This window comes from Athene cunicularia (assembly GCF_003259725.1).
Source record: "Athene cunicularia isolate RWA chromosome 1 unlocalized genomic scaffold, athCun1 chr1_part1, whole genome shotgun sequence".
NCBI classification, from domain to species: Eukaryota; Metazoa; Chordata; class Aves; order Strigiformes; family Strigidae; genus Athene; species Athene cunicularia.
In genome coordinates, this window is record NW_020799091.1 from 62,621,595 (window position 1) to 62,634,290 (window position 12,696).

At 37.4% G+C, this 12,696-nt stretch overlaps 1 protein-coding gene across 8 annotated transcripts in view; it reads left to right on the forward strand.

Moving 5' to 3' along the window:
• The window catches only part of ARHGEF7 (Rho guanine nucleotide exchange factor 7), a 95,999-nt gene that overhangs the window by 57,487 nt on the left and 25,816 nt on the right, over positions 1-12,696 (forward strand). For all 8 annotated transcript variants that reach the window (XM_026862805.1, XM_026862885.1, XM_026863120.1 and 5 more), the window contains 5 exons: positions 4,855-4,993; positions 5,880-5,939; positions 7,174-7,320; positions 9,184-9,270; positions 12,272-12,350. In XM_026862805.1, coding sequence (XP_026718606.1) covers positions 4,855-4,993; positions 5,880-5,939; positions 7,174-7,320; positions 9,184-9,270; positions 12,272-12,350 — 512 coding nt within the window. The remainder of the gene's footprint in view (positions 1-4,854; positions 4,994-5,879; positions 5,940-7,173; positions 7,321-9,183; positions 9,271-12,271; positions 12,351-12,696) is intronic.

Below are 12,696 nucleotides of genomic sequence, written 5' to 3' on the forward strand. Positions count from 1 at the left end.
ACTCCATTCTGTTATTGTAAACACATCTGAACTTGTCTTCTTCCCTCTCCCCAGTCTGATTTGCAGCTTTTGAGGCAGCTGTACTAAGAGTAAGAAAGATTGGAATATATTAATAGGCTTAAAGTGACTTTTCATGGTGACCTTTGAAATATCTCAAGTTGGGAACTATCTAGTCTGGAGTGGGGAGAACTATTCAGCTCAGGATTTCAGGATGCATGAAGCACAGCACTTTTGTGTGTTTCTTTGCATTTTATTCTGTAAAATGATGCAAATGGTGAATTTGAATCTCAGCTGCTCCTTTCTGAAAAGCTACTTATTTAGGCTGTGACTAAGTTGATGATTTCACCATTCAGAAGTTTTTCCTGTTCAGCTAAATGGTACCTTTTTTAAAAACATTCTACTTAGCTGTGGGCCGGAGTTTTATTTAGTCTATACTGACTAGGAGAATGTGGTACTTGCAGGCATCAATTGAAATGGTGACATAAAAGAGCCATTGTCTTTGGCAAAGCAGCTGCAATCTTAAGCTAATGACACTGACTTTTAAGCTGCTATTAATTAAAAACTAATTGTGAACTGCTGTTATATTTAAACAGTATTTTAACCCACCCATATTTTATTGAAAGTAAACCTTTCCATTATGGTCTGTATTGTATTTGTCCTTTGTGAAGAAATGAAGGATGCTCACTTTAGGGTTTGAGCTAAGGTCATGTCCATTTTGCCAGATATTTTAGGTCCACGAAGCTGCAGAGGTAGCAGGTTGATTTAGTGTGAGTAGACTACTAACAGGGTTTGCACAATGGAACTGCTCACACAAAATTTTGGGTATTATTGTATTAAGAGTGCGTGTGTGTTCATACTAGAGTTTGAACAAACTGACATGTCAAAACTTATGAGAGGGAAGCACAGAAGTGTATGAAAGAAAACATTGTCCTCTTGGGAGTGTTGGGAGGAAAATGACGTCATTCAGTTTTAATTATACCTATTAACACTGCTCCATGTAAAAGGCTTCCTGATGATGCCATTGCTCAGCGTGTTTTTCAGGACTTTGTGTACATTTCAACTGAGCTGAGGTTTAAACTTGTTCTGTAGGTTCCTATACTGTGATTAAGTAAAAAGGTGGTGATAAACAATGGAGTATCTTATGTCAAGGAGCAGGGAATGGCCTCGAACCTGCTGCAACATTGTGTAACCACAGTGTGTTTAAAGTCATTGCAGAGTAGATGGCGAAAACAAGATAATACCTAGGTTTTATTTTAGGTTTTCAAGCAGTCGATTTTAATTCAGGCTACAGTGAGTTTTTTTTCTTCTGTTCTCTCGTGCATCTATTTCATAATGCTGAAGTCGGGAAGAAATGGAACAGTGATAATGACAATTAGAAATGTCAATGTGGGTGAAATGGTAACCAATGTTGTTCCTACTGTAGAGGCATTAAATTAAAAAAATAAAGGGGGGGGGAAGCATAAGCAATTATGTTCATGGATAGGTCACCGAATACCACTTCTATAATGCACTTGTATGCACCCAGCAGCATGGAGATGGCCAAAGTAATTAGGAATGGGGGGTTTTGTCTCCTTGCAATCTGAAGGCAAAAATGAGCACTGTTCAGAACAATGTTAAATTGAATGGCCTTTAGTATTTGCAATTGACATGTCCTGTAGAACATACTGCTGTGGTGGGGAGAAAAAGAGAAGCTGCATGGGTATGTGTGTGGATTGTGCTGCCTGAAATGGGGAAGAATAGCAGATAATGTGAATAGTTGATAAAGTTAGACAGCAGGGACTGTGTGTCTGACTGAAGCAAACAAAATGCAAAGAATGAGTTTAAACAGTTACTTGTTGGTTCTTGTAGCAAGTATCTTTTTAAAAATTAAATAGATGAAGATACTTATCAAGTACCATATGTAAACTAACTTCCTGATGCTGACATGAGGGGGGGTGTGTGTGTGTGTGCATGCTTACAGAGAGAATTTGATTAATAAAATAAAAAAAAGCAGTGGTGTGCACATGATCAGTGTCATATACACAGTGAATTGAAATTTAAAACCACTAAGTGCCTTCTGACAGAAGGGATTTCACAGGTGAACTTTGAAAAAGATTCCTGTGGAAACTGGGTGTGTGCTCTACCTTCCTTTGTCTGCCTCATCGCCTTGCTGGAAACAGCTTCTTCCCTTTCAGTTGAGTCAGGAGTAGAGGATGTGCTATCACACTGTAGCCACGCAGCTTAATGTTTCCATGAATTAGCCTGAATCCTCGATGAACAAGTAGCTAGTAGCACTGTAAAATGAAAACATAAGTATGAGTCAAAATCCTTAGTCTTGTTTAGGGTGCCACCAGAATCAGTTATCAAGTTCTGAAGTTGGCATGGCTTTTATGCTTAGTAATGACTGTGAATGAGAAAGGGTAAGGCAAGGTAGATCTTCAGGATCTAGGTATTCAGCTGGCCAGCTTTATTTCTTGAATCTAAATTTAAGCTAGAAAAGTACTCAGGTTTATCTGTGGTGCTTTTTTTTTTTTCTTTCTTTATGCAGGGTACTATAGGAGGTTTTTCAGTGGGTTTTAATTTTGGCTGAAACCTGATCATGTCACTAACTGATTTTTAGGAGGTCTGGTGCTGTTGTTGCATGTTGCTTGAGAGGGGTGTAAAAGGGTCTGCCTGGGGCAGCTGTGGGCATTCTCAAGTGTGCCCAGCCCTTTTCTTTGCATCTTCAAAATGCAAAGCAGGTGCTGGGAAATCACCTCACCCGCTTTCTTGACTCTCAGTACAGCAGAACTTGCACATGTGCATACACTGAGGAGTGCCTGGACCTAATTAGAATGGGGGTGGAGTGCTCTCAGAGGTGGTGTAAGGTTTTATTGGACCCTACAGTTCAGAAATGGTGCTGGATGTATATAAGCAAGGTAGTATAAGTAAATACCAATGAACTCATCTGAAGACAAGTAAACATTGTATGGGAAAGTACCTTCTCTTCTGTGAATTTGGGGAAGATTTAGCAACCAGAAGAGAGATCTGGGTGGGAGGATGGGTGAAGCACTTAAGTTAGGATGGGAAGGTTGTGCTTCATGTTCTTGTTCTGCTCTCTTCATCTGTTTAGACAAATTGTGTTAATAAGCAAAGTGTCACTCGTTCTGAAATGGGAAGGAGTATGTGCATATCTTGGGGGAGGTAGGGAGGTCTGTTTTGTCTTAATCTATATAATGCTTTTATATAGCATGACTCACTGATAATTGAGCCATGTGTATTATGGAAGTGTCCTATTCAGTGTTTTTTTTCATAGGGAAATCGAGCAGGTCAAGATCTGCTTTCACTTCTGCATGGAAACACTTCTCCCAGTGTTTGGAGATCCTTACCCTTCCCTTTTTGTTAATATGGCCATAATGTACAAGTGTTCCTCCTTTATTGCTGTTCGATGTTTGACACTGTTTTTAAACTTTATAAAAAGTACTGATTCCGGTAGCTGGCTAAGGCTTTGTTTGAAAAATGAGACTATGCCAATAACCAGGGAGGGAAAGAAATTTTTAAGTAGTTATTCTGACTTATGGGGGTGTAATGCTATTGATCAGTAGAAAGTAAGGACTTCTGGGTTGTCTTAGACTAGAATTTACACAACTGTCATGTGAGAATACTGTTTTTTTTATTGTGGGTTTTTTTGAGAACTAGTTAATTTACTATAACAAGGTCTCAAAATATGAGCAACCCCATCTGTAGATGTCTAGAATGATACATCTTGAATGCAAGAAGGTGTTATATTCTTAATAAGCAGCTTTCTGAATTTCTTTTATTTAGATTTTGTCTTTGGAATCCCATGTTCTTCTGCAACTTGTATTTTCTGAAGCCTGGAAATAGCCCAGGTGCTGCCATACCTTCCTTTCCCCATGGTGAGGGCTCATTTTGTTCCTGGTCATTTAAACTCTTGAAAAGCTTGTCCTCCACCACTGTCCTCTGAAGATTCTGCTTTATAAGGAAGCAGAAGATGTAGCTATTTTAAGTTTCCCTGATAGCAGAGTGAGTTGAAATTCCCAGGATGTACTGCTTTTTTAAACTGAGTTAATGTAACAAACTGAGGGGCTGGGCCAGTTCTTGGAAATGATTCAAATACCAATAAACATCTGGACAGGGACAGTAGCAGTTCATGATACTGGGAGAGCATGGATTCCTTACAGTATTTTTGCTGTCAAAACAAGTGCGTGGTGTAAGTGCACCCTCAGTGAAACCCTGTCTTGTTGAGAATAGATCGTGAAGTAATTATTTCTACTATGGTCTACCATTTGTGTAGCTGTTGGTTGCTTGGTCATTTAGCAATAGTATCTTGGATGTGTGAGATGTAAACATGTAAGTGTGGGAGGAAAAAAGGTTATGAAACATTCTGTGTCTTCCCATTAGTGCCTGACACCTTAAAAATACTAATGCTTGATTAAATATGAAGCCATTGACTCATTTATGCATTATTACTTGTGTATTACTTGTGTTAACCAGCTCTAAGGTCAGATGTCGTTTTACTAGAGTAAGGAGCTGAGTAATAAAATAAAGTGCAAATGGCTTTATTCTGTAGTTGTTGCTTGGATGGGGTAGCATTTAGGAGCTGTATTTGAGCATCAGTTGCCTAGAAAGATGGGTTTGATCCTATGGCTGATGTTCCCTGCACAGGCCCCAAATTTGCAAATGTCTTTTTTCCTGTATTTCATTTAATTCAGAAACTGATCACAGCACTTAAGTTGTACTTGAATTACTTTTTGATTTATTTGGCCAGCTGTTTTACTGGCAGAATTCATTGCAGATGAGACTGAAGAATCCAATGTAATTTTAATTGTTTTGGTAATTTTGATCTTAATTTGCTTAAATATCTTGTGTACACAGTGAGGAGCTAGGAGAATTCATGGAGGTGAAAGGTGCCAACAGCCCTGGGATCCTTGTACTGACCACGGGCCTCAGCAAACCTTTTATGCGTCTGGATAAATACCCCACGTTACTCAAAGAGCTTGAAAGGCACATGGAGGTATATCTTATCAGCATTTATGTTCCAGCTTAATGATGATTTGACAACAATTATTTTAAAGGTACATGTCAAACATGATGGGACCCAAAATTACATTTTTTTGCTCTTCCATCAGCCCTCTAAAATATGGGCTGGGATAATTTAAAACTTAGTGCTTAAAACTTCCTGTAAAAGCTAAACGTTTAAAACTAGCCAGAGAAGCTAATCTTCACTCCTAGAACAGTCTTGCAGAGTCTTTGGTTGACTTCACACTGAACGTGTCTACTGCATACTACTTGAGGCTTCTTTATCTTGTAGGAGTGCTGCTTCTCATCTTAGGACCTCAGTGTGTTGAACACGTCACCAAAATAGTCCCTTTGACTTCTACTGAACACTGTCCAAAAATGATCTTTCCAGTATGGGAAGGTGTTTGAGGAGCTACTGTTTCTGCCTTTGCATTTCATAGGTTAGATTTTTGGAGTATGAAGGAGGGAGAGAAATAGAAAGCATATGGATCTGTCTCGTCACACTATTTGGTTTGTCAGTCAGTGACAATGGAACATACTAGTCTGTAAGGAATCTAGTTTGTGACAAAGCTAACATACTAAATAGAACTCTTTAAAAAACACTTTCCTATTAGAATTTTTAAATCTCTTATCCACTAGGTCTTGTAAAACTTCCTTGGCTCTATTTTAAGTATAGGTAGGAATGTTATAAGTAACACTTCATTTCTGCTATAAGCAAGACCACCGGTGTTTGACATAAGAATAAGAAGGTATGAAAAGAGAGCAAATAGGTTACAACTTCTATTTTACAGATTGTTTATTTGTATTTAGTTAAGCCTCTAAATTTTTTTAATTAATTTTACTAAAAATAAAGTTTTTATGTATGTTTTCTCTGTTTTTAGGATTATCATCCAGATCGTCCAGATATTCAAAAATCCATGACTGCCTTCAAAAATCTTTCTGTAAGAGCAATAAAAAATACCTGATATATTTTAAGTAGAATGTTTCCTAATTTCATCCCCCTCTATTGCTTTTTTTTTTTTTTAAAAAAAAGTGAAGTTTTTTGTAAATGTATAAGCATTTTTTGAAAGCCTGAAAATTGGTGTTGTCTGTGGGCAGAGATAAGGATGGTAATTTGCTGGGGAATTATAGAAAATAGACTATTGGTGTAAGAGTCATGCAAAGTATTCTGCACCTCTTGGTCTGCCCTCTCGCTTGTGCTTTGTCTCCCTTTCTACTGGTGCTAGCTAGTATAAATAGTGTCCTGAAGGGCTGCTTTACAATAATTGAGTGTATATTCTGAGTTTTTTCTAAAGTGCATTCCTTCTAGGGGAATGGTGTCGAAGTTGGGGGAGAGGATGAAGGAGAAGGCGCTAGTGAAGTTCAGAAGATAGGAAACTTCTACTAACAGTTGGAGCAGAAGCCTAATTTGAACAGATGAGCTGTCTGTCTTTAAAAAACAAACCAAACCAACCGACCTACCAACCAAACCCACACCTCAGCTGCAATGTGTATGCTTAATGCAGTCTGAGTTACCGTAAACTTAATGTTTTGTGGTTCTTGTTAGGAGTGTGTGCTGGTAGTAACCTGGCATTTTCTATTTTGTATTTTTTAAAGCAGAAATTTAGTGATTTATCTGTGCTCAGAAGAGGTTTGGGGATCCCATTCTGTTGGGTGCTTTACAAACAAGAGGAAGCAATTCTTGTTGAGGAAAAATCAAATTAATGGGAGTACAGCTAGTAGAGCAGGTTAGAGGCATTTAAAAATAGGAACACAAGGTTATACACACTCATAGTTTGCACAGTCGGTGTGACTCTTTTTACTAAAGAAAGATGCTTTGGTTTATACTCATGTGTATTTGTGACAACTGTGTTACTCTTATGAGCCTAGCCATTTTTGCTTGGAAGTACAAAAATTTAAAATGTAAAGAATGGAGCAATTTGAGAAACAGTGCTATGATTGTGAATTTGAAACAGTAATTGAAGTCAGTGTATTGGAAGGAAAAGGAATAATACTGAAGTTAATAAAACTAGTTTTACAAGAAATACTGGTAATAACAATCTAAATGAAAATGTTTCAAGTTAGGTGCTGTCTTCTGTGTATTGCAAGCCCAACAGTAAATGCAGCTGTAGTGGTACTTCTACCCTTAACCTGCTCCAAGTTGATAGAGATGGTATTTTTCCCTATGTTTGTTAGGCACAATGTCAAGAAGTACGGAAACGGAAAGAACTTGAACTGCAAATACTGACAGAAGCTATCCGCTGTTGGGAGGGAGAGGATATTAAAACGCTTGGCAATGTGATTTACATGTCCCAGGTCATGATTCAATGTGCTGGAAGTGAGGTAATGTCCTTCTCATCTTCACTGTTGGTCTTTCTTTTCATTTTGAATAAAACAAATTATAAGCATTATGCATCAGAAGTAAACAATACTTCAGAGATGCTCATCAAAACTAAAGTATCTCTACTGATTTAAGGCTTTTATTACAAAACCTGAAATAAATTTCCTTAAAGATGGTCTCATTTGTAAAATTTACTGGAAATGTAACCAAATATAGCAGTTATAAACATTGTAAGATGTTTTTGCAGGATCATTTTCAAAGTGCATAATTAAACAGAATTTTTCATGTGTACTTATGCTACAATATTATTTTGTGTAGCAGTTATTACTGCGTGTTTTAAATAAAAAAAAACTTGCATGTTTTGTGTTGTAAGGTGTCTGAGGCACACTTTTTCTTTGCTGTTTTGGGCACTTTGCTCAGGTAGTAAATTTTGAAATACAAGCTTGAGGACCAAGTGGTTTTGAAGAAATAGAGTAAGAAAGAGGAGACATTAGAAAGTTGAAGGTGACACTGAGAAGTCTGGGGTGATTTTTTTTCAAAACAAGCAAAACACACAAAGAGAAGGTTGTCCTACCAGAAATAATCCAAATAATATTAAAAGTAAGTGCTAATGGGAAAGGAAATGTTATATGGAATACTGACATGTTTTCACTGTAAATTGTTCCCCTGTAACATCAACAAACCTTTGGACCTGGTGAGGACTTTTGAATTGCAACCACATTCAGTCAGTTCTAAGGGAGGACCCTTAGAACAAAGATGTCAGTAAATATAAAGAAAGAAAAGTATTTATGCAACTGAATATTTAAAATTTCATCACGTTATTTTCTTATCAGATATTTGTTAGGTGTTAAAATAAATAAAAAAGAAACCTGAATAAAAAAAGATAGTACATCTTCTGTAGTAGTGTCTCTTCTTCTAGTCTTAAAAACAAAACACAACACAGTCCCTCACTACCATCATGAGCTAAAACATCAAATATAATGGACTTTCAGAAGGTTCTGCAAGCATTGCAGCTTTTTAAATAGATACAGAACAGCTTCATTTGTACAAAAGCAGTTGGGTTTGGTTTTGTCTTTTCAAAAACGATACAAACATTTGTAAGTGTTTATTGAAAAATAGATAACATTAAAAGTTGGTTGCAGAGGTGCTTGAAACTGAGATGGTGGCTTTGCCAATAGATATACTTCTTTCGTCATTAAAATGAAAACATTATATCTTAATGCTTCTCTCTTTCATTGTTTGTCTATAGCAGTAAATTGAGTAAACCTTCTCCTTCCATAAAAATACTCCCAAAACAAAAACATAAAGGTCAACATCATAAGTGAAACAAACAAATTGAAACCAGAACAAAGTAATGAGTGTTTTTGTTGAAAATATAAACGTTATTACTTTCCTTTTATATTCTTTTTCTACTTTGGGTCATAATACAACATCATCCAAAAATCTGATCTCCCCAATTTGAGAGACTACGGTCTTGATATTACCGTAACAGCATTCATCTAAACTATATTAAGAAATATATCCAATGTGTAAGTTTGGTTTTGCTGAAATTGGCAGAACAGTTGTTATCATATTAAACAAGGTCAGACTGTAAAATTGCTGGTTTAAAATATTAGGCTGTACTCTTCAGGAAGTATAGGCATGTGTTACTAGCACTTTTCAAATAGAAAATCAAGTAATTCAGGTTTTTGGTTTGGATTGTTTTTCTGTAATTCTATGGAGAGTTAATTTCGCCAGGAGCAAATGTTTGTGGAGTAGTTATAGAGTTGTAATGTTAGTAGCTTTTAATAATATAAACCAGAAAAAAAGCAGAGAGGGAGCTTGTGATGTTGTATTTACTTTTTTCGTTTTCTTTTTTTGTTAAGGAAAAGAATGAAAGGTATCTTCTTCTCTTCCCTAACATTTTGCTAATGTTGTCTGCCAGCCCGAGAATGAGTGGGTTTATCTATCAGGTAATGTAATACATGTACATATGTGTATAAGTGTGTAGGCGTGTGTGTTTTTCTCCAAATGGTATTTCATAGGAAACTCAGAAGGATTATTAAATTTATGCATTTATAAAGATAAAAGATAATTTCTTCAATATGAACTGGTCATCTGTTTTATAAAATTCTGGGCTAGAAGCCCAGGGTTTGATTTTTTTGCAGCTGTGATTATCAGCAAGGGTTTGGTTTTTTTTAGCTTGTTAATTCCTCTCATTTAGCTACTACTATGAGTAGCTTTTTAGACCTACGGAGGAAAACAGTGCTGTTGAACAGGTTTGTTAGTGTTGTTTGGTAAGACTTAAGCAGCAGTCAAAATTGCACAGCACTCCTAAGCTTTCATTGGTGTGGTAGGCTGTTACCATCTGTTCCTTTAGACGCGTCTACATTAGTGTTTGAATCAGCAGATATACTTTTGAAATTAATATTCTGTTTTTTTCTGTTTAATGATCTTTGAGTCACAGTGTAGGAATCATTTTGGGACTCACAGACTAGATACCGTGTGGAAGAAGCTGAACTGGAAGGGATGCTCCCAAAGTGCACTTTATCTGCTCTAATTACTGGAGCATATCAAGTATATGGGCTGATATTCAGTCCCTGGCCCCAGCCCAGTGTAACACCACCCAAAATGCATACAATGTGGCCTTCCGGTCCTTAGCAGCAGGTATTTCACTTCATAAATCCTCTTCTCACTGCTGGTAGACAGAGTCTTTGAGCTCTCTACCAAGTGCTTGTTTTCCCACTACAGAAATAGAGTGACTCTGCTATAGTGCAGGAGTATCAGTGCCAACTGGGTTGGCTCCTCTGTAGCTCTAGGATACGTTCCACAGAAGCACCTCCGTTTTGGGTATGTAGTTCCTGAGAGGTGAAGTTAAAGAAAATGAACAGTCCATGACTTCCTGAAATGTTTATACATGTTCAAGTATTGCTGTGTGGTTTCCAGACATCAGTGAAACACTGAAAACAAGGGAAAAAAATGCAACAGAGTTCTAAAAGGAGCCAGAGATTTGCCTGCTGTAAGTACTTCTGTAGGTCAGGCTCTTGAGCAGTTTGTTCCATTTTCCTGAGCAGTGATTTCTTTGCCATGACAGAATGCTGAAGGTTAGTCATTTAAGGTCCCGATGTGATCAACCACAGCCAGTCACGAACTTTTTTTAATTAAGAAGAACAATTAAATTCCAAGATTCATGTTTGGATTCTTACCTGCCACAGTAGTAGCTGGATTTGTGTAAGACAGGGTTGCATTAGGTGGTTCAAGTGGACAGTCAAGTTTATTTTAGCTTTGTGCTGCTCTTGAGAATGTTCGACCAGTGCTTTATCCCAACATTGATTGGAAAAGGCAGGTGAGCTCTGTATTCGGAGTGGCACAGACAGAATTTCTGATGAAGTTATATACTGGTTACAGAGGCAACTGACTGGAAATTTAGTGTGTTAACATACAATATGAAATTAAATGATCTGTCAGGCTTTATTTTGCTTTCCTATTGTACATCACTCATATTTCTTCCTCCTCCCTCCCACCTTTTCCCCCAGGTGCACAGCATTGTTCACTAAATAAGCAATTTTCTATGCATTTTTCTTAAGCTTTTGTTTGATATAGCCATAGCCCTTTCTTAGTGTTTGCCATCCAACCCTCTGTTGAATGCAAAACACAATTTTCTCATATCCCCTCATGTGATTTTTCCAAATGCTGAGAACTTCTCAAATTTTAATGACTACATATTCAGAGTAAGGTAAAATTGTTTCATCACTGTTTGTGTCTGTGACAGTGGCTCAGAGCTGTGCCTTTGATTGCATAATGTGGGCTGCCTAGACTTTTCTTCTGAGGTTGTTTTCTCAGAACTGGGATGGATATGGACAGAAGATGATGAAGCTCAATCAGTCATTCTCAGGGAAATGATGCCACTGGAGGCAGCATTCTTACACTACACCCTCCCTGTATTTCTCAATATTCCAGTTAGCAGCAGGCTTCAGATTTTCTGGTTGATAGTGGTGATATCTGGCACATGAACTAACAGGGAGGACTTTTGGCAGTGGTAAACTGAAATCAACAAGGGGCACAGACCATACTTCACAGGAGGCCTTCACAGTTGTTTGAAAGAAGGGGAATATCAATGATTCCTAAGTTCAGTTACATTTTCTCTGTGTTTTGCTGACTTCGTTTCCCGTATTTCCTTTCCACCTACGTCAGCAATTCTTGCACTTCTCTTTCATTGTGATTGTATGCTGTGTTATTCATGAACCAGCAAACATGGAAAAACAGAAGAGAGAATTTTAGGCTGCATTGTAGTGCATAACGCCACCAGGTTTCCTTCAGTGGGGAAGCTGTTGCAAGGAAGCTCTTCCTTTCTCTTTGGCCTCTTCGGCTTGAGCATGCTCTGTGCATACAGAATATCAAGTGATTTCTAGTTTCCAAGCTTCTAAGAAACCTTTGTGCATTCTGCAGTCATTAGGAAAGAAAGAAAAGAAAAAAAAAAAGTGGTGGTTTTTTTTTTTCTTTTCCCTCCATTGGAGCCAAAATTCCACAGTACATAATATTTGCACTTTTGCCAGCCTGTGCTGAATAGTGTTTCTGTGCAGGAGAATACAGGATCTGTCTTAAAGAACTGTAAAAGTTGCATTTTTGGTAGAGCCTTTCATCCTGATAATATTCAGTATTGTATTTGTATAGATTTGTCACTATTGTATTTGTATAGATTTCATAGCCTGCATAGGTATCAAATAAACTCACTGAAGTCACAGGTGTCATTTGCAGAAGTTGGGCATATGAAAAACTTCCATTATGAGGGTTTTGTATGGATTTTAAAATGTTTTTAAGCCCAACAGTATGTGTATCTTTGTCAATTTACTGTGTGTGTCTTTATTCAGAGCTTGAAGTTTATACATTCTTTACTTGGTAGTATTTTTGTGTGTTTTGGATTTAACTTCAGTGTTACTGTTGGTTGGTTTGTTTTGTTTGTTTTTTTTTTAGGGAAAACTGCCAATGACAGGAATGACTATCACAAAACTAGAAGACAGTGAAAACCATAAAAATGCGTTTGAAATATCAGGTATTGACCATAAATATTTGTATTTACTACTTGCTCCAGGACATGCTATTTCAAATATCGAATGTTCTGTCTGAACAGAGAGAACAAATTTTCCAATTGTGAGGGTGACCAAGCACTGGCACAGATTGCCTGGAGAAATCTTCATCCTTGGAGATACTCAAATGCTTTCTGACCACAGTCCTGAGCAACTAGCTCAAGGTGCTTGTGCTTGACCTACAGAGGACCCTTCTAGCCTCAACCATCCTGTAATTACACAAATTTTATAAGGCAGCTACCCAAAGCCTCACTTGAAAGCTTCTTTTCACTGCTTGTCTTAAGCAGTTAACAAACTGTCTTTGCAGGGGAT